The sequence below is a fragment of the Trichomonascus vanleenenianus genome (genome assembly GCF_965637985.1).
Source record: "Trichomonascus vanleenenianus strain CLIB 3782 genome assembly, contig: TRVA0_003S, whole genome shotgun sequence".
Classification (NCBI taxonomy): Eukaryota; Fungi; Ascomycota; class Dipodascomycetes; order Dipodascales; family Trichomonascaceae; genus Blastobotrys; species Blastobotrys vanleenenianus.
This window is the reverse complement of record NW_027481884.1, coordinates 398,021-422,341: the sequence shown is the minus strand read 5'-3', so window position 1 is coordinate 422,341 and position 24,321 is coordinate 398,021. Positions and strand designations below refer to the sequence as shown.

The 24,321-nt window shown below is 50.1% G+C and overlaps 11 protein-coding genes across 11 annotated transcripts; 5 read left to right on the top strand and 6 right to left on the bottom strand.

Moving 5' to 3' along the window:
• Positions 1-18: 18 nt before the first annotated feature.
• Positions 19-1,905, top strand: PUF6 (Puf6p; the record flags this gene model as incomplete). The annotated part of the gene is made up of 1 exon (XM_076682564.1): positions 19-1,905. One exon carries the CDS (start codon positions 19-21, stop codon positions 1,903-1,905), a length of 1,887 nt encoding a protein of 628 aa, XP_076543347.1.
• A 246-nt stretch (positions 1,906-2,151) lies between these two features.
• On the bottom strand, positions 2,152-2,715 carry HAP3 (nuclear transcription factor Y subunit beta; the record flags this gene model as incomplete). Its single annotated transcript, XM_076682563.1, has 1 exon — positions 2,152-2,715. The coding sequence occupies one exon, from the start codon at positions 2,713-2,715 to the stop codon at positions 2,152-2,154; it is 564 nt and encodes a 187-aa protein (XP_076543346.1).
• A 376-nt stretch (positions 2,716-3,091) lies between these two features.
• TRVA0_003S04060 (uncharacterized protein) lies at positions 3,092-3,415 on the top strand (the record flags this gene model as incomplete). Its single annotated transcript, XM_076682562.1, has 2 exons — positions 3,092-3,233; positions 3,285-3,415. 2 exons carry the CDS (start codon positions 3,092-3,094, stop codon positions 3,413-3,415), a joined length of 273 nt encoding a protein of 90 aa, XP_076543345.1.
• A 72-nt stretch (positions 3,416-3,487) lies between these two features.
• On the bottom strand, positions 3,488-4,645 carry TRVA0_003S04038 (uncharacterized protein; the record flags this gene model as incomplete). The annotated part of the gene is made up of 1 exon (XM_076682561.1): positions 3,488-4,645. One exon carries the CDS (start codon positions 4,643-4,645, stop codon positions 3,488-3,490), a length of 1,158 nt encoding a protein of 385 aa, XP_076543344.1.
• Positions 4,646-4,813: 168 nt separating this feature from the next.
• Positions 4,814-7,864, top strand: VPS3 (CORVET complex subunit VPS3; the record flags this gene model as incomplete). Its single annotated transcript, XM_076682560.1, has 2 exons — positions 4,814-4,907; positions 5,016-7,864. 2 exons carry the CDS (start codon positions 4,814-4,816, stop codon positions 7,862-7,864), a joined length of 2,943 nt encoding a protein of 980 aa, XP_076543343.1.
• A 221-nt stretch (positions 7,865-8,085) lies between these two features.
• Positions 8,086-9,063, bottom strand: TRVA0_003S03994 (uncharacterized protein; the record flags this gene model as incomplete). Its single annotated transcript, XM_076682559.1, has 1 exon — positions 8,086-9,063. One exon carries the CDS (start codon positions 9,061-9,063, stop codon positions 8,086-8,088), a length of 978 nt encoding a protein of 325 aa, XP_076543342.1.
• Positions 9,064-11,954: 2,891 nt separating this feature from the next.
• Positions 11,955-15,473, top strand: SWH1 (oxysterol-binding protein homolog 1; the record flags this gene model as incomplete). Its single annotated transcript, XM_076682558.1, has 2 exons — positions 11,955-12,012; positions 12,070-15,473. 2 exons carry the CDS (start codon positions 11,955-11,957, stop codon positions 15,471-15,473), a joined length of 3,462 nt encoding a protein of 1,153 aa, XP_076543341.1.
• A 2,182-nt stretch (positions 15,474-17,655) lies between these two features.
• On the top strand, positions 17,656-19,080 carry MEP1 (ammonium transporter; the record flags this gene model as incomplete). Its single annotated transcript, XM_076682557.1, has 1 exon — positions 17,656-19,080. One exon carries the CDS (start codon positions 17,656-17,658, stop codon positions 19,078-19,080), a length of 1,425 nt encoding a protein of 474 aa, XP_076543340.1.
• A 726-nt stretch (positions 19,081-19,806) lies between these two features.
• On the bottom strand, positions 19,807-21,321 carry TRVA0_003S03928 (uncharacterized protein; the record flags this gene model as incomplete). The annotated part of the gene is made up of 1 exon (XM_076682556.1): positions 19,807-21,321. The coding sequence occupies one exon, from the start codon at positions 21,319-21,321 to the stop codon at positions 19,807-19,809; it is 1,515 nt and encodes a 504-aa protein (XP_076543339.1).
• Positions 21,322-21,769: 448 nt separating this feature from the next.
• XPR2 (S8 family peptidase) lies at positions 21,770-23,011 on the bottom strand (the record flags this gene model as incomplete). The annotated part of the gene is made up of 2 exons (XM_076682555.1): positions 21,770-22,690; positions 22,751-23,011. The coding sequence occupies 2 exons, from the start codon at positions 23,009-23,011 to the stop codon at positions 21,770-21,772; spliced, it is 1,182 nt and encodes a 393-aa protein (XP_076543338.1).
• Positions 23,012-23,123: 112 nt separating this feature from the next.
• RRD1 (peptidylprolyl isomerase RRD1) lies at positions 23,124-24,221 on the bottom strand (the record flags this gene model as incomplete). Its single annotated transcript, XM_076682554.1, has 1 exon — positions 23,124-24,221. One exon carries the CDS (start codon positions 24,219-24,221, stop codon positions 23,124-23,126), a length of 1,098 nt encoding a protein of 365 aa, XP_076543337.1.
• Positions 24,222-24,321: the final 100 nt, after the last annotated feature.

The window sequence follows — 24,321 nt, the reverse complement described above, 5'->3', positions numbered from 1 at the left end:
TACTAGAATACATCAACAATGGCGGTTAAAGCAGCTGTTAAGAGGAAGCTGGAGGCCAAGGCCGTATCCAAGAGTAAGAAGCTGAAGAAACAGGCCGAGCCAGAGAGCGAGGAAGAAGTAGAGTCGAGCGAAAACGAAATTGAGTCGAGCGAGGATGAACTAGACGAGTCTAGCGATAACGAGATCGACGAGTCTAGTGAAGACGAAGACGAGGATATGGAGGAAGGCGAAGACGAGGAGGGCGATGAAGAGAAGAACGAGCAGGATGCGGAGGCCAAGGCTGCCTCAAGGGCGGAGCAGAAGCGACTGAAGCAGGAGCGAAAGCTTGCCCGACCCCAGGGTGAAAAGCTCCAGCAGATCAAGCAGCTGTGGGAGCGACTGAGAGTCAAGAAGGATACTCCTGGGCCGGTTAGAACCAAGCTTGTCAACGAGATCTGGGGCCTTGTCGAGGACTCGATTAAGGACATGGTGTTCAAGCACGATGCGTCGCGAGTGATCCAGACCATCTTCAAGTACGCCGATAAGGAGAAGCGAATCAAGATCACGCAGGCGCTGAAAGGATCATACGTAGAGCTGGCCAAGTCGAGTTACGGCAAGTATCTCCTGGTTAAGCTGATGCATTACGGTTCCCAGCAGGTGCGGGCCGATGTCATCAACGAGCTGTACGGCAGCTTCCGAAAGCTGATGCGACACAAGGAGGGTGCTTATGTTATTGAGGACTGCTACAGAGACTACTCGACGGCTGCCCAGAAGCGCCAGATCATCCGGGAGTTCTACGGGTCCGAGTTTGCCGTCTTCAAGGACGCGGCTGACAAGAACATGACGCTCAAGGACATTATCACTGCCAACCCAGACAAGCGGCCATACCTGATGCGAAACCTGGGGGAAACCATCAAGGCTGCCGTGCAGAAGGGCTCCATTGGCTTCACCATCATCCATGCGGCCATGCTCGAGTATGTCAAGAACATGAATTCCAAGGAGAAGGAAGAGTTTGTCGACCTTGTTACCGAGCAGTTTGCTGAGATTGTGCATACCAACGAGGGTTCGCAGGTTGCGAGCCGCGTGCTGGCCATGGCGACCGCCAAGGAGCGAAAGAACCTTGTCCGAGCTCTCAAGGCGTTTGCATCCAAGTGTTCCGAGGACGAATACGGTTACTTTGTCATGATCACCTTGTTCAACACCGTTGACGATACCGTTTTGGTGTCCAAGGCGTTCATGCCGGACTTCAAGGAGAACGTGGTCGAGCTCATGAAGAGCAAGATGGGCCGACGACCTTTCATCTATCTGCTGGCGGGCAGAGCGCCACGGTATTTCCAGAAGCCAGTGCAGGATAAGTTTGACGAAGTTGATGAGCTTAAGAAGGAAACCTCGAAGAAGGACGACGAAGCGCGACGAACCGAACTGCGAAAGGCGTTTGCGCCATTGTTCATGGACGCCATCAAGGAGCACACGGAGGAGCTTCTTCAGGACAACCTCGGTGCGCAATTCATCAGTGAGGCTCTTCTGTTTTGTGCTGATGGCGACCGAGAGGGCGCTGTCGATGCTATCATTTCTCTGCTTTCTAGTGGTAGTGTATCCAGTGACGAGCATATCCTCAAGCAGCAGCCGTTTGCGCAGCGAATGCTCAAGACGTTGATCCAGGAGGGTGTTTGGAATGGCAAGGAGAAGAAGGTGGAGAAGGCTCCAAGCGCCATTGACTTCAAGTCCAAGCTTCTTCCGCTGGTTATTGAGGATCCTGAGGCGTGGGCGACGGGCGAAGGCTCCTTTGTTGTCGTTGCTCTTTTGGAGAGTCTTGAAAAAGCCGATAAGACCAAGCTCGCCAAGGCATTGAAGAAGGCGAATAAAGAGATCAAGGCGGTTGCTGCTGAAAACAAGGGTTCTAAGCTCATTCTGGAGCTTCTATAGATTTTTAACGCTAATGTTCTTATATAATTGTAATGATATCCTTACCCTCCATATCCTCCATATTACAGCAGATACTGCACTGCCGTATTACAATTATTTCGTGCTTCCGTATATTGACTAATAGGCAACAGTTGATCAGCTGTAGAGTTCGATCGGCGTGGTGTAAATAAATAATCTACTGTACAAAATTACATAGTATGTACATGTCTTCGTTAGCATCCTTAAATAGTTCGTAATGATAGTTCGTTAGTAATTGCCCAGCTCAGTATACTGCCCCGAGGAGTAATTATCGTAGATAGCAGCCGCGGCAGCTGAGATGGGATCCTCAAAGCTCTGTTGATCTTGGTCCTGAATAATTTGGCTAAATTTGAGGTCCTCTTCTTCTTTCACCACCGGGGACGGTTCGCTAGATTCTTCTTTCAGCTCTGGAGACTCTGTCATTTTATCCGCATGCGGCGACCGCTTTTTTTTCGATTCCTGCTGCTGGCTCTGCCGGTACTTGGCCAGATAGATCTTGAGCACCTCGGAGTAGTTCTCAAACCCCAGCGAGGTCATGGCGAATAGGATATCCTCGCCATTGACTGTTTTCCTCTTCTCAGCAATACATTTTTCCGAAGCCTCGGAAGTGATGAAGGACACAAACTCAGATACACATTCCTGGACGCACTCTTTGGCTTCTTTGGAGACCTTGGCGTTATCGGGAAGCGCAGTCTTCATGATCCGCGCAACATTGGCGATAGGAAGCCATTTATCCTGCTCCCGGAGCTCGTACTCTCTGCCAAAAGCCTCTCCCGTCGAGTTATCCGACATTTCTCAATTATCGTCCGTCTGCTCTTGGGTATCGTCTGATCCTGACTAAGTCTGAGTTCGATCTAAGTTCGGGCCGGATGAAAAATTATTTTCACCATCCTCGTGCGGCTCGTTAGTTCAGCGAATATTATCGGAGCCACCCGTACGAAGTACGTAGATGATGAACCATTGAACACCCCGTCCCTCAGCACGCATAACGAAGAAAGCTAACATTGCAATGGCTCCTAGACGATCTAAACCATTGCAATTATCCAATAATCCCGTAATGGATAGATAGAAGAGCTATTTGTGCCAGTAGTGGTAGCTTTGGGAAATTAGTGTAGTGGGGCGTCATGTTCGATGACGCACCTGCTCCGTTTTCCTTCAAAACCAAAACATGAAGGTGGTTATCAAGGAGTGGAATGCCGTAGCTCTCTGGCAATGGAATGCCACTGATGACGAAGTTTGCGGTATTTGCCGTGTTGCCTTTGACGGAACATGTCCGGCCTGCAAGTATCCTGGTGATGGGTGCCCATTAAGTATGTGTTTTTTTTTGGAGATTATTAATGGATCAACTAACTTGAAAAAAGTTACCGGAACCTGTAACCATTCGTTCCATATGCATTGTCTTGTCAAATGGCTGGATTTAGAGTCATCCCGGGGACTCTGTCCCATGTGTAGACAGCCGTTTAGCAGCAAATCACACGATCAACCCTTGTAATCCGTACTATGGTAGATCTAGACAGGGTACAAGAGTATGATATGGATAGGGGAGAAGGGCAGGATCGGTGGTCTAGAAGTAGGATCTGGACGGGGCAGAAGGGTAGTCCTCATTACGATCTGAGCCCTCAATGAGGCTTTTCGGCACGTTCCATGGCTTTGCAGCAGTCACTTCTCTGCCTGAAGGCCAATTCTGTTGCTCCTTAAGGTCCTTGACACTGGGGACTGGCTGGAACGTAATGCGGTCGTTTTCAGCCCTGTTATAATCCAGTGTTTCGTCGATCTTGGCCTTGAGCAATTGCGCATGGTCTTCCAGTTTCTCCAAATCTTTGTCCTTAGACAAGATCTTTGTGTGCTTTTTAATACTCAGCGTCTCACTAGCAAGCTCTAATAGGCCGACAGCCTGGCCAATGTTGTTGCGCGAGCTTGTATCAATGGCCATGTACATTTGTGCGCTAGCCATGCAGTAATTGTGGGCCGTGTTTAACCAAGCCCGAAGCGCGTCCGACCCAGTCTTCTTAGAACCGGTAAACAACTGCAACGAGGAGCGGAACTTCTCTGCTGCGTAGATAGCTACCCGCGATAACAAGCTGGGCGATGTAGAGGCCTCCTCTTCCAGCGACTTGTATAAAATAAGTAGATGCAGCGACCCCTGGAGCAGGCTGATTAGCCCACTAATACTACTATTCTGCAAATCCACAGGCACATTGTCCATATTTGGCGGGTGTGCTGAGAGATAGACGAGCACAGACTGGGCTTTCCCAAGGTAGGCATTGGCCAGCTTGTACCGGTCTGACCCGGACTCCTTGCGGGCCATAGCCTTCTCCGCCAAAGCCATTAAAGCCAGAGCATATGTCAGCAGAACCATGCCTCGTTCAAACTCAAACGAAGTCAATTCGACCCGGGGAGCCTCGATTATGTGGATCTGAGCCTTGGACGTCTTTAAAGGCATGCGCCACGAGGCCGCAAGCTGCTGGCTCCCTACAGGCTCCAGAAACTGGCCATGGTCGCCGGAAATAGTCATGACGAAAGGCAGATACTCCTCAATGGCCTTTACAATCCCTAGAATGTCCGGGTTCTGGGCTCGTTTGGCGCTCTTGAGCGCGTCCCTCACAGCGGCCCGGGCCCCATCCGAGTTCAAAATGACCTGCTGGAAGTCAATGCTCCGGTAGTATTCGGAGAGATTCAATATGCCAGTTGTCGGTAGCGGGAACGGGAACGATACGCTCATTTCGATACACTTCTTCACCGTTGTTACAGGAGTTGGTTGGTACAGGGACGGAGTGGGCTCCCAACTGCTGCTGCATCGGACCGAAACGACGACACACACACACGCTTTCAACGGCACACACTCTGCGGCGAAACAGTAGCTATCGACAAGTGTGTGGCTCGGTAGAAGATGGCAGAGAATGGAGGGGTGTATGCCCGGATTCCTCTCGTGCCAGCCGATGCCATTGACAGCTCTGATAAAGTGACATGTCTGGCAGCATGGGGTATGTTACCACCATTAATTATACTCTGGTTAAGCTATCGATCTCGTTATATATTGAGGCGATGCAGTATAATTATTTTAAGAGGTTCAATACTAACTAATTCTTCAGAAAACAGTCTCTATCTGGGGACGTCAAATGGCGAAATCCTGCATTACTTCCGGGCAGGCGACAGCTACATCATGGCATCGAGACAGAAGTCGCATCCACGTAAGACCCGGGCAGTCTCTAAGATTCTGTTGGTGCCCAATGCCTCGAGGGCGTTTGTGCTGACGAACATGACGACCTCTGTGTTTACCATGCCCGAATTTGCTCCGTGCTCGAACATGGGATCCCTAAGGGACGTGTTTGACTTTTCGCTGGACGTAGATAACTTGGGAAGAGGAGCGGATAGTGCGCAAGTGACGGTATTCTCGAGATCCTTGATCCGAATTGTCACCGTGCGGCCCGAGTCACTTAAGTTAGTGCGTAATATCGACTACCCGGGGGTCGTGGCTGGCGTGCGGCGGTCCTCGTTTGCATTGGTGGCTAGCGCAGAGAGTTACGACCTAATTGACCTCGAAAATATCCGCAAAATTCCTCTCTTTCCCGTTTCCCAGGCCGTTGGCGAAGACGCCCCCAAAGATGGCTTAACTCCGAACGTTGTGCCGGTTGGACACGACGAGTTTCTTCTCACGTCGGGCACAAAACCGGGCGAGCCTGCCATGGGGCTTGTTGTCAATGTCGATGGAGATATCTCCAGGGGAACGCTGGCCTTGCCTGATTATCCTAGCTCGGTGGGTGTTGATTTTCCCTATGTTGCAGCATCAATTGGCAACCAAGTGCTGATTTACACACTTCTCGACCAGAGTATTGTACAGACGATTGATTTCGAGTCTCCTCCGCTTCTTACCAATGTCCAAGCTGCCTATTCTACCACACATGAGGAATTGGCCGACAAGCTGCGCTATGTTCCTTTGGATATAACATTGTTGGACGTCCTTCAGTCACAAACTGTTAGTAAAGAAGGGGATGACAGTGATGGCAAGGAAAAGGGAGAAGAAGGTAGCAATGAAGCGAAAAAAGAAGGCAAGGAAGGGGGTGGAGAAGGTAGTAATGAAGCGAAAAAAGACAAGGCTGGAGAAGATATTACCGAAGCGAAGGATGAGACGGCTGGAGAAGGCAGCAAAGGACAGGAAGATCAACCTGGAAAAGATAAGGAAGGAAAAGATGGAGATGATAACGCTAATGATGTCAAACAGGTAGCCCAGCGTATAGAAGCTGAGCGAGATGAGGCACTGAAACTGTCGACAATGTCCTCATCTATGTTTGTGTATACCGCAGAGTCCGGCGTCGAGTGCATTTTGTCGGCGCCGCGGATCCTCGACCTCGAAAAAATGGTACTCGATAACAAAATTGAGCGCGTTTCCGACGAAGTGGACACCATGGACATCTCGAACGAAGAATCTCTGCGGCGATTTGAGTACCTCAAGCTTATCATTGGCCTTGGGTACTTGCTGCATGGCGATTTTGCAAATGCTACCCCGTCGTGGGTTGAAGGGTCGCTTGATCCCCGCATCATTCCCTACGTGTATACCAATTCCATGGAGTTCATCAAAGGAGACGTGTGGGTCTTCAATGGGGTGCATGAGCTGATAGAGAAACTTGCCGCCGCCATCAAGCAGTCGCCAAAGAAGTTTGCACAGTTCTACCGTTACTTCCTCAAAGAGTGGCTCAAGAAGAGGAGCCTAGAGAGCGTTACCGACAAACGCAACGTGCTCCAGACAATAGAACTGGCCTATCTGCACCTCCTAATAACGGCGAAGAAACCAGATAAGGAGGCCATTTGCAGCCTTATTGATACGGAGATTAAAGAGTCAGCCGCTGATGCTGAGCACATGCTCCAGAGTCGCGAAAAATACTTCTTGCTTTCACGATTATACCAAGCACAAGGTGATACTGAAAAGGTGCTCGAGTCGTGGAGGAAGATGCTCACTGGAGAGTGGAAAGACGCCGACTTCACCAAGGGGCACGAGAAAATGGCCGCCTATCTTTTACATTGTACTAATCGAAAGCTCGTATGGGACTATGGGCTGTGGCTCAGCCAGGTCAATCCCAAACAGGGCATGAAAGTGTTCACGTCCGAGTCGGCTGCCGTGACCTTTGATGAAAAAGAGCTAATCGCCGAGTTTAAGAAGTTCGACGACAACGACACTTGCTGGAGGGAGTATCTCAACTTCCTTGTTTACGACAAGAAAAGCGAACTGTTCAAGTCTGACCTTATATCATTCCTTCTAGACGACTACTTGGACCAGATCGGCTCGAAGAAAAACAGCGCCAGGTCAGAGATAGAAGAGTCGTACAAGGCGTACAAGAAAACGCCGAGCCCTAAGCGGACATTCCGCCAGTACATCAACAGTCGTCACCTGCAGCGCCCGTCGAACAAACTGCTAAGGCTTCGGCGCGATGTGCTGGACCTGTTAGACTCCACTGAGGAGTATGATGCTGACAAGTTTGTTGTCCGGCTCGAATCGAGTCATCCAGAACTGCTTACCGCAGAACTGTGTATACTATATGGCCGTCAGGGCCGCCACGAGCGAGTTCTGACCATCCTATGCTATACCCTTGAAGACTACGACAGTGCATTAGAGTATTGTAACTCAGTTGACGAGACGAATCGCAAAGAGCTATTCGAAGGTCTGTACAACAAGTTCCTCAAGATACCGTCGGAAGAAGCGCAGAGGACGTATATCCGCAAGATTCTCGAGCGGTTTGGGTCGTATCTGGACTTTATGACTATAATGGAGCAGACTCCTTCGAACTGGCCGGTTGAAACGCTGAGTGGGTATCTCAATGGCGTGTTCCGCAGAGTGATAAACGACAAGAATCAGAGCATAATGAACCGGGCGCTCTCCCGCTCGCAGCACACTCTTGTGACGAAGCGCTTGAATCGCATCCATGACCTCAATGACCTCAAGTAGACCATTTATTTATATTGCATTACGACCTCCGCGAAGCGGTACCTACTCTGTCTAGTGTAATTGGGGGGACCAGTCCCCCCCCCCAAACCCCCTCTGAAGCTCCACTTCGTGGAGGGATTCTCTGCCATCTACGGAAGCTCGAGTAATCACTCATCAACAAAAGTATAGAACACAAATACAAAAGTTCAACGATTAGCAAGGTATGTACATAATATTTACAATTAGTTGTTGAGCGAGGAGACCGGTGCGTTGCCGGATGCCAGCTCCACCAAAGTCGCCTTGAACTCCGGAGACATCGTCGACTGCGCATTGACATTGTTGGACAGCGACTGAAGACCGACAGAGCTGTCCTTAGCTACAGCCACGTCCTGTGCATGGCCCTTGGCCACCTGCTCCACCGCTTCGGAAACAGGGCCCCTCGTCTTCTTCAGCGACTGCACAGCGGCCCAGGTTCGGCCAGTTGCGCTGACAGCAGTCACGTTATATGTAGAAATAAGCGTCTCTGGAGAAAGAGACTCAACCGATGCAAATCCGCTGGAGGAACCGCCAGCCTTGGCCAGACGAGCCAAATGGCTCACCACCACGTCGGTGGGCAGCATGCCGTTGTCCTCAATCTTAGTAAACCGCTCTCGTGGCACCCGCTTCTTGCCTGGCTTTTGTTTCGATGCAGTGGGCTTGCCCTTGGCCTGGGCGCCTCGCGACCGCAGGATCTGGGGTCGTCCGGCTCCTGGCCGTCCCCGCGGAGCAAAGCCCGGCTTCTTGGCGCCTAAGCTCGCCGTTCGCTCAGTCGGCTTGAAAGTCTTAGACGGAGTAATGTGCATGTCGAGCTTGTCGACATACGAAGCGGATTCTGACAACAGGGAGTCGTCTCTGGCCTTTCGGGGCCGCGGCTTGACGGCACTTGGCGAAGGTTTGGCCTCCTCTGAGGCAGTTTTTGGCTTAGCAACACGCGGTCTCTTGTCACCAGCGGCTACGACAGGCTTTCGCTGCTTCCTGGCCCTATCCTTCTGCGCTCGCTCAGCGGACGCAGACTTCTTCTGGGCCATGTCCTTCATGACCTCAGTGCCCTCGGTCCGGAGGGGCTTCTTGTTCCCGTAGAGCGCATCCATCCGCTCCAGGAAGGACGCGATGCCGGCATTGTTGTTTCCGGTCGAATATAACCGCCGCGAAACGGTCGTCAGGGCCCTTCTGCTGAACATTTTGTCCTCTTTTAACCGTCCGTGATTTGGTCCAATGGCCGGTCGCCGAAAAATTTCACCCAAAGCCCGTAGATCGGGGCGCGCGCACTCTCCCTCCGACTGCACAGCCGTGCGCCCTCCATCCGAGCCTGTCTCCATCACCGGTACACTATAGAGAGAGGGTATTCGAGGGCCAGCCCTCGAGCTCCCGTGGCTCCGCTGCGCGGAGGAGTTAAGATATCAAAAGAATTGGGTATGGAAAAAAGGATAGCTATTGCAAAAATAAGTATGATAGATGGGGGAGTATATTATTTTGGAGTTATCTGTTTCATAGCTCAATGTTCAATAAGATATCCACGAAGTTTGAACATCCAATTTTCAATAACACATCATTGTTAGTCCAATTGAACTCTTTAGTCCAATTGGTTGAATTGAATGGGTAATTCTGGTTTAACAGCATCTCGGGTAGTACGGAAGCATCCTCCGCGAAGCGGAGCCGCGGGGGTCTGGGGGCTGGCCCCCAGCATACTTGTAGATTGGTCCAATTGGACCTTAGTCGCCCCGTGCCAATGATATTGAAGGGTTGTAATGTGCTTTCGGCGATTAATTGAAATTAGCTTTTGAATTAGAGTCTAAAATATAATAGTCTGCATATGAAGGGCTAACATGGTGGCGTGCTTTTTAGGAATGACCAATATCAGGGATACGAGAGGAGTACTGTAACATACAACTGTAATACAATAACTATCAGTGATGCTTCTCGAGGTTGTGTCAACATTGGGCCGTTCAACGCAGCTGTCAAACATCAATTGAAATAAATACAAAACTGTCATACGAGAAGTTTCTACTCTACTTACGCATGACTACATATCAAACTTGAAAAAGATAAAATTAGACCTCAACTACTTGTACCCTGGTAAGTCACCACACCACCTTCTGCCTTCATTGCATACTCCCGACCTAGCCTGGTTGCGAAACCATTTACGGTAACCGACCTTGTTTCATTTTCGCAGCCGCTATACAGCCCTCATCTGACGGACTTGGGATTGATCCTAGCTAGCTTTAGCTAGCCTAAGCAAAAAGGCAGGCAATAAGCACAATGGACCATATAGATGTGGATGGTACTGTGATTATGAAAAGAAAAGCTGTATTGATCCGCAGACTTATTTCCCCACTGGTTAACTTCGAATCTGTTTGTTGCTTGTCGTGCTGTAGTTGTCGGCTGTCTACTAATGTAGGATTAGCAACAATGTTTGGGCAATACATAGTGGTGAACGTGTTATTATTATTCGACTCTTGGTCAATTTTGATAGCAATTTTTTAAAAGAGCACATTCGCAAGCTAAATTTCGAAGCTGGAGATAGAAAAAAAAATAAGTAGGAGAAGAATAAATTGAAATACTGACAAGGCTGAGAAAGACAACAACGAATAAGCCTAAGTTATTGATAAGTTTCTCTCGCGCCCATCAGAGGACTTAGATTTATTTTGGACCTCGCCTAAGTCACTACATAGCCATCTGCTTTAATCACCTTACATATTTTAGGCAGAAAACATTCCGAGAAAGTACCTACCTGCAAATAAACGCGTGAGTAAGTCACCCCTATCTGCCTCCATATACAGCAGTTCTTATAGTTAAGAAAGCTTAAATACATATATACTTCGCCTCTGAACAACAGAATTTGAGCCAACCTATTATTATTCCTCACTAGATTGCGTAGCCTGCGTAATCATTTAATTGACTAGTATACTAGCCACCGGCACATATACCACGGACACCTCACAGCCCTCATTTGACGGAATTGAAACGCTAGGAATAGTGTGGGTTCCAATTTCATGTGCTATATTAATTAATGCTGCCGTGAATAAATCGCCTAAATATTTTTACCAGATACCGGTAATTAAATAAGAAACACATTGCCAGTAGGCATATTATTTCAAGGATGGACTGATTATCTTGATGATTAATTTCCAGCGGCACTTAGAGTGATCACTAGGCACAAACAAGTCACGAAGAATGCACTCATCGAGACATAAAGCATGCTCCCTTCGAACAAATCGCATCCTCTGTCCTCTTCCGCTCTCATGGAATCGCCCCGCAGAGAATTGTTCATCGGTTGGTATTCTGTCCAATAACAATGATTAATGATAATGTTAAAAAGGAATTATTTGCGTAGTTCCCTCATGCTATCAGCGGTCTACCGCGGAGGAAATCGACTCCGTCTACCTTTACTGGATATTGTTATATTAGAAACCTCATGTGCTTCGATTAATCCTCCTTCGCCCTAGGCAACGGACTTCAATCAAGATTATTATTATATTTGCGTAGTGGCTCTCGATGGTTTATTGAGATTTAAGTAGAATATAACGGGGGTTACCGGTACCTAGTAATAACCAAGCAGCATTGGTCTCCATCGGAATTAGATTACAGGCAACTTTTAGCAAATTAGAATGAATTCTTTAGCTCTACGGTAGATAACAATTGATGCAGGAAAACTTAGATACTGTAATTGGCAAGCTCCCGGTAGTCGCTCCAGGGATGATGAGGTGGTTACCGAATCGGGTAATTACTCATTATATATTGAATATGAACTTGATCATAAATATTGTATAAGAATTGATAACTCATTTCACCTCCTCGAAGCGGAGCCACGGGGGTCTGGGGGCTGGCCCCCAGTATCCCTTCGAGCAGGCTTGTGACGGGCCGTGCGGCGTTTTTTGTGCGGCTTGTCACGTGAAATTCACATAATGACGATAAATTAGGCAACTGATCGGTTGCCAGGGCAACCACAGGGCCACCCCCCCCTCTTGCGCCTTTGCACCCCTAAATGGGTCCTCCTCTCGCATATCTGGCCAAGTACATACTAATCAGCAAGGAGACAGTTTTGATTTACTGCGATTGATTTGTTCAAGAAATGAACGATTCGGAAGATAAGCTTCCCTTGACTACTGACGAGGCGAATTCCATTTCAGGTATGGTACACTCAATGAAAAATGGCATTGTCTAACCTCCCCCGCGTAATAATATAGACTCGCTTGAATCGTCGATTCTGCGGCTGCGAATCATTAGTGCTCTGAAAGGCGAGAATTACGATGATTTGAGGGAGATAATTCAGAGCAATACCAGCAAACGCGATCTGCTACACCTGGCAGTCCAGATTGCGCCCCTGAGCGTCATTCAATGGCTCGTTGAGTCGTACGGGATTGACATAAATGGGCATGTACCGCACAATGCCGTACCAGTGGACAAGGCGCTGGACGTGAATGGCGTAGATGAGAATGGCAACACGCCATTGCACCTGGCTGCTTCCTTTGGGCGTAATGACGTGGCTCTCTACCTTCTGTCGTTGCCCCAGATCAACGATTCCGTTACGAATAGCGACGGCAAGCAGCCTGTAGAGCTCTCCAAGTACCCGGAAACGGCGGAAGCAATGCAGATAGCTCGGGCACGATACGTTGAGCGGATTGCGACGCAATTGAAGCAGTATCTGATGGATGAGAACATACCGGCTCTGGAAGACCTGCTTTCCCACCCACGGGCCTCGACGCTGCTGGATATCAATGGCCAGGATCCCGACACAGGGTCCACCGTGCTCCACGACTTTGTGCGTAGGAAGAACTATAAGATGGTGGAGTTCATTCTGTCTCACGGAGGCGATCCTTTCCGACGAGACGTCAAAGGAGTGCTACCCATTGAAGTGTGTCGTGACGACGCGATTAAAAAGCTGCTAAAAACGGCGACTAAAAAACAGCCTGTAATCAACCCCCCTTCTTCTAGCGGCGTTGCGAGGAAAAAGAGTATCATATCTGGCGGCGCCAGTGGAGGTAACGGCAGCCAGCAGCCAACCCTTGGCGAGCCTCCGAGTATCAAAGGGTACCTCAAGAAGTGGACCAACTTTACGGGGGGTTACAAGCTGCGATGGTTTGTACTAGAAGACGGTGTATTGAGCTACTATAAGAGGCAGGACGACACGGACCGGGCGTGTCGGGGGTCCATTAACATGCGCAAGGCCGTGCTCCACCTGGATTCGTCGGAGAAGCTACGGTTTGAGATTACTACACCAGGTTCCTCGACCAAGTTCCATCTCAAGGCCAACCATCCCGTTGAGACCAATCGCTGGGTGTGGGCGCTGACCAATGCTATTCAGTACGCCAAGGACAAGGAGCGGTTGCGACAGCACGGGTCGACTTCGTCGTCTGCGGCGGCTTTGAACCGCATTTCGTCACATGCCAGCAAGAAGTCCGTTTCCGACGCGGCCCAGTTTGCCAGTCGCAAGGTCACGCGGAGCCTCAGTGGGAATTCGAACCTGGCGCCGCCACGAACGGGCTCCGGGAGCATTTCGGACGAGTATTCTACGGGGAACGACAGTACGAGTGCCATTGTTGTTCTGGAGAGCCACGCGTCTCTTACTGACAACGATATGGCCAAGGTCGATGAGTCGGAGGATGAGTACGGCGTCAGTGACGATGAGGACGAGGCCGAAGAAGTGCCTCTGCGCAGTGAACAGGGAGTGCTCGAGGACACGGTTAAGGTTGAAGTGCGCGCCATTAAGGACTTGTTGGTTACGATGAGAAAGCAGGCACGCGGCGAGATGGAGGTTGGGCTCAACGCCTTCGCCAAGAGCATTGAGACGGTCGAGCAGGCCATGCTAGAGTACACGAAGCAGGCCGAAACCCGGGAAGCGATGTACGTGCGGAAGCTGGAGCATTCTGAGAACCAGCAGCGGCTTTGGGCGCAGAACATCCGCGAGCTGGAGATTGAGCACGAGAGGATCCAGGGCCAGCTGCACAAGGCAATCCAGAAGAAGAAAGAGGCTGCCAAGTTGCTTCGCGAGGCGACCTCATACCGTAACATATCTCCGGCTGGGTATGCGGGGGCGGCTGAGGCGTTTGACGTTGCCAAGATTGACAAGGTGATTGAGGAGGTCAAAGCAGGCATTGAAGATGAAGAAGAGAGCGATGATGAGTTCTTTGACATTGAAAATGAGGAGCAACCAGAGGAGAAGCCACAAGAGGAGGAGAAGCGGCCTGTTGTAGCCAAGGGGTTAACTCCGGTCCCTACGACTGCTCATGTGGAGCCAGAAGAAGCTCGAGAGACGGAAAAGGTACCCAAAGAGGAGAAGGAGACTGAAGAGATGTCAGGATTGACGACGGAGGCCCAAATGGCCAAGAAGGAGCTGATTGAAACGCAAAAGTCGTTCTTGGGATATGAAGACCCGCCTCGCAAGCGGCTCAAGATGGATGTCGACGACCGGCCTAAGATTAGCCTTTGGGGCATTCTCAAGAACCTCATTGGCAAGGATATGACGCGCATGACTCTTCCTGTTTCGTTCAACGAGTGCACCAACTTGTTGCAGCGGTCGGCCGAAGATATGGAGTACACGGATCTGCTGGACAAGGCGAGCCAGATTGTTGACGATGCTTCGCTGCGGCTGGCTTACGTAGCGGCGTTCGCAGCCTCGTCCTACTCATCGACGATCAACCGTATTGCCAAGCCATTCAACCCGCTGCTTGGCGAGACGTTTGAGTACTCGCGCCCGGACAAGGGATACCGGCTGTTTGCCGAGCAGGTGAGCCACCACCCGCCAATTGGCGCCATGATGGCGGAGCATCCCAAGTGGGACTTCTACGGCGAGTCCAACGTTAAGTCCAAGTTTAACGGGCGCAGCTTCGACATCAACCCGCTGGGGCGGTGGTACGTCGTAGTGCGTCCCGACCACGGGTGCGAGGTGCAGGAGGAGCTGTACTCATTCCGTAAGCTGACCAGCTCTGTTGTTGGTATCATCACAGGCAGTCCCGTTGTCGATAACTACGGAGACATGGAAATCGTTAACCACACACTGGGCAACAAGGCTCTAATCAAGTTCAAGTCGCGTGGGTGGCGCGGCGCCAATGCCTACGAGCTCAAGGGCACCGTCTACAGCCCTGAGGGGACTGCCGAGTGGATCGTTGGCGGCAAATGGAACAACAAGATCATGGCGCGCCAGGTAACCCACGGCGGTGGAGCCGACACCCCCGGTACTCCCCCTAATGAGCTCGACGACAGTCTGACTTCAACCAAGCCCATTGTGCTATGGCAGGTGCACGACCGCCCGCCTGCGCCGTTCAACCTGACTCCCTTCGCCATCACGCTCAACGCGCTGCCCGACCGGCTCAAGCCCCATCTCGCCCCCACTGACACACGGCTGCGACCAGACCAGCGTGCCATGGAGGAGGGCCGCTACGACGACGCCAGCGACGATAAGCACCGTGTCGAGGAGAAGCAGCGAGCCGCCCGCCGCCGCCGCGAGGCCAACGGCGAAGAATACCAGCCCGTCTGGTTCTCCCTGGAGAAGCACCCCATCACTGGGGACCCTTTCTACCGCCCCCACGGCACCTATTGGAAGACTCGTCTCGAGGGCAAGCTCCCTGAAGTCTCCCACGACATTTTCTAGACACTAATGCTACTAATCCTCATTCCACTCTTCTCCGCGGAGCGGAGCCCCAGGGGGGACTCTCCCCCCATTGTTACTGGTAGCGGTATTGTTATTCGAGGGCCAGCCCTCGAGCTCCCGTGGCTCCGCTTCGCGGAGGGCATCTAGTCAATTGAATAGCCTCCGCGGAGGAGTAATGTATTTCGAGGGCCAGCCCTCGAGCTCCCGTAGCTTTGCTTCGCGGAAAGTTTGTTACGCGTTGGGAGTCTGTTACACGCTGCAACAGAATTTTTACAATTTGTAACGAGCTGTAACAAAACATCAATGCATCACACCGGCGCGACTTTCAGCTTCTTTTTAAGCCCTACAGAGGCCCGTAGCGTCTGTCGATAAGATAAGAGATCAATTCGTTTGAGTTGCTGGGCTACTAACCAGTAGCGATAGTTATGGTATAGTATAGCAGTGTCACTATTGTACAGTGATACTACATTGTATTGTACAGTGATACTATGGTGCAGTATGGTACAGTAGTGATACTATGGTATAGTAATGATACTATGGTACAGTGATACTACAGTACGTACAGTGATTCGTATGGTAGTGATACGGCAGTGCTAGTATAGCATACCGGTAGTATGATGGTGTAGTAATAATAGTATAACAGTGATAGTATGGTAGTAATAGTATGGTAGTGATAGTATGGTGAATGGCAGAGATAATATAATGGTAATCGTACGATAATGATAGCGATCGTATGATAGTGATAGTATGATAGTGATAGTGTGATCGTGGTCGTACGATAGTGTTACTGTACTACGGCATGGTATGGTATGGTATGGTATGGTATAATTGATATTATGGTGGTAGTACTGTAATATGCGAATCCTCGAGCTCCACTGCTCCGCTTAGCCGAAAGCTTTGTTACGCGTTGCAAAAGTCACTCGTTGGGAATTTGTTACACTTTGCAACAGATGTTATCGGTAATAGTTTGTAACGAGCAAAACCTCATTGGACAATCACCAACGATACGACCTCTTCCGATGGGTAGCCCTTATCTCGGCTTCATTGAGACCCGTAGTGGAGTGCATTCGAGGGCCAGCCCCTCGAGCTTCCATAGCTCCGCTTCGCGGAGGACTCTCAAGCGTATTTCTTATCGACTGCAGGTACCCTCTGCGAAGCGGAGCTCCAGGGGGGTTTGGGGGGACTGGTCCCCCCATTAATACAACTACAAAGTGCTGTACGGGTCTTAATCAAATCTCAACCATTGCTTGTATGATCCAATCGGAACACCTGCAGGATGTAGACCCACTGGTAATGATAAGTGCAGCACAGCGGTCGAGGACCCTGGACTCCCCCCATGCCGAGAGGCTGGCTAAGGAACCATGCATGAGCCTCACCTACCGGCCAGAGCGCAGACCGCGCGAGGCTGTGCGAAGGCGGCCGGGCCCGATGATAAGAGTGATAGCGGGCGTCGGGCGGCTCAGCCAATCGGAGCGCGGATCGCCAGCGATAACACCCTAAACCCAATCTGGTTCGAGACATTGGCTCTATGCGATCTTATTGGCCGTCGACCCTTGCCCTGATATTTGTTATCTGCTTTCGGGAACGACGGCTGAGAGATCTTGCGATGTGGGCAAAAACCCTACCAACGCGAAGCAAAACTCAAAGTTTCCATCGAGTAGATGGAGGTGTTTTTTTTGCAAGTTGTTAAATAAAGAGGCTACGGTCTTACGGGCGAGAGATGAGAGATACGGAAGATCATAAGCGAGGTGAATCATTGAACGGTTTTTCCATGTGAGATATGTCTGATGCGAGATAAGTCTCCCCCCTGCCAGTCTTCCGAGTACGTGTCTAATGCAGTTTGATAAGACGCGAGAGAAAATTTCACCCGAAGACTCAGGGCGAATGAGCAAACGGGTAAAACATATATAAGAACTGGCTCCGTCGTTTTTTTTTTCTACTCGGCAATTAAGGGGCCATTAATCGCCAGACGGGTCACCAACTACAATCATTAAACTGCTTCGACTAATATCTTGTGACTCACGAACATCGTTAAACCCCCTAACTCCGACTCATAATAATAATAATTCATAATATCGACTATTCATTATCGACCATTAATAATCGACTAATTATACTCGACCATTAATCATCATCGATCATACTCCGATAGATCAAGATGACTTACAACGACATATCGCTGATGAAGCGGGACAACGCTACCTCGGCGCTCTTCACTCAAACATACGACCAAGGAGCCGTAGGATACATCATCGTGTCCACTTGCATGGTCCTCATCATGGTCCCCGGCCTCGGGTTCCTCTACTCGGGACTGGCACGGCGTAAGTCGGCCCTTTCTATGATCTGGGTCTGTCTTATGGCGGGCTGCGTATCGCTCTTCCAATGGTACTTCTGGGGCTACTCGCTGGCCTTCTCCTCAACCGCTACCAACGGGTTCATTGGAAATCTCGACAGCTTTGGCATGAAGAACGTTCTGGGTGGTGATGGAGTCGTCCCCGAGCTGCTATTTGCCAGTTACCAGGGCATGTTCGCCGCCGTGACGGTCGCCATTGTCGTCGGAGCTGCCGCCGAGCGAGGCCGGCTTTTCCCGGCCATGGTTTTTGCATTCATCTGGCAGACCCTCGTGTACTGCCCAATTGCATGCTGGGCTTGGGGTGCCAACGGCTGGGGCAACAAGTGGGGCGTCCTCGACTTTGCCGGAGGCGGTCCCGTCGAGATTGGCTCCGGTGTCGGCGGCCTCGCCTACGCTATGGCCCTCGGCCGACGACGAGAGAACCTCATGATCAACTACCGACCGCATAATGTTAGTCTCGTCACCCTGGGCACCATTCTGCTGTGGTTCGGATGGCTGGGCTTCAACGGTGGTTCCGCTGGGTCCGCCAACCTTCGATCCGTCTACGCTGTAGTAAATTCCAACCTGTGTGCCGCTTTCGGCGCCATGAGCTGGTGTCTTTTGGATTTCCGGCTTGAGCGAAAGTGGTCGACAGTCGCGGTGTGCTCCGGCATCATTTCTGGTCTCGTTGCTGCTACTCCATGCGCCGGAGTCATCCCACTGTGGGCCTCAGTAGTGCTGGGCGTTGTGGCTGGTGTCCTGTGCAACTTTGCCACCCAGCTAAAGTTCTTGCTGCACATTGACGACTCTATGGATATACTAGCTGAGCACGGTGTCGCAGGTATCATTGGCCTCATTTTCAACGCCATTTTCGCTGCCGACTGGGTGCTTGGTCTCGACGGCGTCACCGTCCATGCCGGCGGCTGGATCGAGCACAACTGGAAGCAGATGTACAAGCAGCTGGCCTACCTCTGTGCCTGCATTGGCTACTCGTTTGTCATGACTCTGCTCATTTGCTACGCGCTCAACTGGATCCCTGGGTGCCACCTGCGAACCTCCGAGGAGGGTGAGCTTCGGGGCATTGACGAGGACCAGATTGGCGAGTTTGCCTACGACTACGTCGAGGTGCGACGAGACTACCTGTCGTGGAGCGCTCCTGCTGTTGAGGGGACTACTGTTAACAACCAGGAGATCACTTCGACCTCGGAGAGCCACGATCAGAGCGAGCAGAGTGATGTTATCCACGAGAAGCCACCTGTTGCGGCGGAAGTCTAAAAAGCTCTTGTTTACTATTCTGTTTTATTCGTACTAATCTGTTTTTACGCTTTAATGACATTATTTATTCGACAATTCATTTCTTCATTACATCAATTTCTACGATAAACGTCAATTTATTTTTTTTATTACTCTATCAATTTCTACGATATATCTCACTTGTCAATGGCCTATGGTAGAAATTTTGATAGTCCGATCTCATTGGACCGATAGCAGAGATGATCCGCGCAGCAAATACAGACACCAACTACAAATGTAAGACTGATTTGCAGTGTTTTACGATCACAAAATGTACTACGGTACATTGTAATACCGACAGTAGTAAGTAATAATGTATATCTTCACTGTAACCCGAGGTGTAATACCGATAGTTGAACTGTACCTTCGGAGGGAATTTCTTCATTGTACCAATTATAGTCATTCATGTGGGATGAATGCAGTCCCTACATATGGTTCCGTTTTACCCCCTGTTGGATTATCAGAATGCATCTGGATTTTCGGAAGCATTCTGGTTGGACGTTATCTCTCCGATCGACAGAAGCAATTCGCAACTGTCCATCAACCCCCATACGTACGTATACTGGTTCATTATGATCTTCAATTACGTACCACTCTCGTATCAGGTAGAATATACACCGTTCAAGACCAATTATATCGTAGGACTCATTAATAAAAGACATTATAGCAGCCATATAGCATGTGAAAGGGACCGCAAAGAAAAAAATATCACAGAACTAGACGCCCGCCAGAACCAAGGACGGCATTCTGGAAATTGCAGGCTGACTCTAATAGAGAAGATAAAGCCGCCGACCGCGTAGCCGTCGTCTCGTTGCGCTGGTTCTTGACTGAAATCTCTTCCGAGGTCGAGTTGATAATAGAACTCTGCTCGCGCTGTTCTTTTTCGTCCGCCTGAACTGCATAATACCGCTCGGGGAGGTCCTTGTCATTGGATCGTGCAGCTGACGATGGCTCCGCCTTAACATACGCCTGGCTGAACTCGAGGCACTGGTTGACCATGTTAAGCCTGCCTCCGGGCAATTTATCATCAAGAATCATCTCAACAAGCAATTCCTGGACCTCACTAGGCTCAATTGTCAACAGGCTCGCCAAATGCGCAAAAGACACTTTGTTATACGGTTTGACCATCTCGGCAATACCCAGAACCCTCAGCGTCGTTAGCACATCACTAATAAACTCCTTCATAAACTTGTCACTCAGGATTTCAGCCCCGTGGACCCGCATCGTGTTGTTGAACTCCTCAATGTCCGAGTTCTGGAACGCCTCCACCAGCCGCACCAGGCCCACAATGCTGGGGTCATTGACATACGGCTTGGTCTCCTGCGACGCAAACGGGCTGATCTTGCTCTCCGACAGCATAGAAGCCAATACATAGTACCGTAGTACCTCAATCCGCTGTAGCGAGCCCGCCTCGTCAAAGTTCTTGAAGCTTTCAAAGAACTCGTCCCGGGCCATGTCCCACCGCCGCTCTCTCATATACATCTTGCCTCCGCACTCTCGAATAATCCCCAGGATTCGCGGGTGCGGTATAGCAGTATTGACCTGGAGCGTCCGGTCGTAGTACTGCTTGAGCTTCTTTGCATTGTTGGTCAGGGTCGCAAGCACAATCTCCAGCGAATACAGCTCCAGTAGATGCGTGCTCTTAGTATTATCCATAGCCACATCTGCCGCATCGAGTCTCTTATGCAGCTCGTTGAGCGCGCTCTGAGCTTTCTCTACAGCCTCATTGTCAATATACAACCGCGCCAGCTTCAATGCCGTCTTGATCCACACCCGGTCGTTCTTCTCGAGCGCCAATGCATCAAGACTCTGCGAGTACACCTTCTGCATAAACTCGAGGTCTGAGCACGTTATGTAGTCAATTATGTTGTTCATGCTCTTCTCGGCGTAATTCTTGCTCATCTTGGGCATGTACCCAAGCATAATCTTGAAGTAGTCGAGCAGGTCCTCCTTGCGATTGAGCATGAACAGCAGCTTGATCGACTGCTTGACCGACTTGAACCCGTACTCCGTCTTGTCGTCGCTTTCCATTTCTGTGTCGACAATCTCCTGGAACGCGTTTAGAGCTGCTTTCGGGTCTTCTTCCTTGGTCCCCTTGGCGTTGTAGTACTTGTTCTCGAGGTTGGCATTGCTGTTCTCGTCTTCCAATTCCTCGTCTTCGTCGTAGTCAAAGTCAAAGTCCTCCTCATCGGCGGACATCATGAAGTCGTCGTCGTCTGACATTTTGTTATTATCGATATTCTTCGTCTAGTTTCGTCTATGGTGTATGAGTATGCCTAGTCGTGGGGGGTAGATGAAGTGAATATGATGGGTGTCTATCGCGCGCCGCTTCAACACCGCCGCACGTCATATACCCGAAGACCTCAAAATTGAATCTACTGGTACAGTACCGGAACTACCTTACAAGTGTATTGAAGTAAATACGGTAGTATAAGCTATTGCCAAAAGGTAACAGTAATTAAATGAATCTTATTTATAGTTACTATGCTTAGCTATGTTTCTTTGTACAGTATTACTGTATTCGAACCACTTGAATCAAATGATCAATTACTTGGATACCCTTCCATTATGTAGGTTATGCTGTATACTACAGAAATCAATTCGAAGCCGAATCGCAATCGGCATGCCGTAGGGATTTTATAAAATACGCAAAGTACGTGCAAACATATAATTACCACAAAGGCTCTCCCGCTTCATTATATAGGATGTAATTTTCAGTCAAGGGCTTAAATACCAATGTTGTTCGGCTCAATTGGCCCTGGACTCGCAGGTCTTTGACTCTCTGGATAGACTTAGAGCCCGTGTCACCCATACCCATGTAGTACGCCACAAGTCCCGCACCAACGGGGGCTGCAACAGAGGTTCCCGAGTAAAGCACCCATGGCTGAGACTCATGCTCCTCGCGGAGTCTAACGCTCATTACATTGACTCCCGGAGCAAAAGCATCGACGCACTGGCCCCAGTTGGAGAACGAAGCAACTGTGTCGGTCCGATCATCGAATGCGCCAATGGTAAGCGCAGTATCAGCACTGGCAGGAGAGATGCGACAAGCAGAAGTGTCAGAATTGCCCGCAGCAGCAATAACAGGCACGTCCATTTCCACAGCCTGCTGAACAGCCTTGTTGAACATGGTATTTTTTGGCGTGCCCAGAGACATGTTGATCACACTGGGGCGTCCCGTGCGCGACTGGCTGCGGATAGTCCAGTCAATGCCCGACAGAACCCATGATAGTTTCCCCTTGCCGTCACTGGAGACCACCTTGACTTCAACAAGATTTGCTAGCTTGGCAACGCCGAACGACTTTGATCCTATAACGCCCGCAACACAGGTGCCATGGCCATTGTGGTCGCCGTGGCCCTCACCAGTAAAATCTCGGCCGTCCATTACGCGGTCGCCAAACTCCTCCATGTCCTCTCCGATGCCAGTGTCAAAAATATACACATCTACTCCTTCGCCCGCGGAATGGTCGTAGACATAGTCAAACGGCGGCTGGCCCAGGGAATGCGGTTGCGACAGTCGAGCCAAGTGTCGAGGGGCTGGGAATTGTACGTCAAAGATATTCACGTCTATGTCCCTTGTAATGTCGACTACCTACTACCGTGTTAGGGGGGGGGGGGGCCGCAATTGATATATAAAAGGGGCTTGACGTACTAATGTGCTGTAGGCGAGGTATCGAGCAAGTCGGCGCTCAAACTGGCCATAAATAGCTTGGAAGCTGCCGATGTTGACTTGGCCCCGAACCGAATATGCGAGAGATGGATATACAGAAAGAAAGTGGCCGATGGTTATATCTGGAGCAATTTGGATAATGTAATTGTCAAGGCCACTCAGCGGGCTTCTGAAACCGAGGCCATCCAACGGATCGGCCAAAGACAGCCGTAACAACAGTGTCACTAACAATACCATCAACATGTCGCTTAATGATCCGAATGATCTAAATAAATAATAAAAAAAAAATCTTGGGGATAGCTGTTTGTTTTTGAGGCCAGTGCCATCAAAACCTTATCGTAAACGATATCGAAAGTTATCGATGAATAAACGTTCGCGGAACATTAGCGGGGATAGTAGTAGGGATTGTGGTAGGCCTTGGCATTTGCAAGTAACCAGCAGGGCCCGAATCCTCCTCCCGTGGCGACGACCTAGGCAAAGCATTGTTTTCCTGGTCCTTCCACGGATAGAATACATTGCCAAAGACAAAATGTTGGACAACCGGGAACTTGCCCAAAACCTCTGCAACGTACATCTTGACCATTCCTCGATGGATCTTGTGCCAAGTAGGTACGGCCGTAACATCGTATAATATCGGCGAGTGCTCGTGGAAGGGCCCTCGCTTCATTTGGTTAATAAAATTAATGGCCGCAAAGTACAGGTTCTCCCCACTCAAATCCTCCATGTACTGCTTTCTCAGTACCATTTTAGGAGGCGTCCGCGGTGTTGGAGTGTCTGGCTGCGTGATGTCGGCCAACTGAGCGGATCCAAGGATATAAGGCAGGTGGAAGTGGTCGTCCAGCCCCCAGACACCGTGGCTCCCTGCTGGCTCGAGGTTATAGGTCATAACCAGTTTGCACACGACTTTGAAGTAATTGTAAAAAATAAATAGAACGTCCTCACCAGACACAGTACTGGGAAGGACCTCTGAGTAGAGCAGCCCGCCCACAAATGCCAGGAAGCTCAGCTCATGGCCCGTGCCAAAATCGAGCCTCTTACTCGAACCAAATGCAAACATAAAATACGGAATCAATTCGACAAACACAGATTCATCCGTAATGGACCCCTCTACCGAGATTGACTCTTTGATCAGCCCCACCCCCGCTGCTTCAAGTTTTGAATGCCACGTCCGGAACGCAATGTTCCCGAACCGTCGCGGGCCCTTTTCCGGAGGAGTGTCGTCAACTAGATCAACCAGTCCTCTCAACACTCGAACAAGCCCCTCAACATTAGGGTCCTCGGCCTTTTTGGGGATCTTCTTGCACGACACAAGTAATGAAACTTGCTTGACTAATTCTTGGATGCGCGAATATGTCAGCGACCTGTGGAAGTTCGGCATATCGCTCGAGTCATTGATAACCTTCTCCGGGGCGCTAAACCCTCCTTTCCTAATTTCACCCCGCAATTCCTCCATTTTTCTAGCTGCGGTTTTGATGTGACGGGGTCTTGTCTTGCGGCTTTGATGTGATGAGGTCTTACCCTGCGATGGAGGTGATATGTGGTGATGTTGCGAT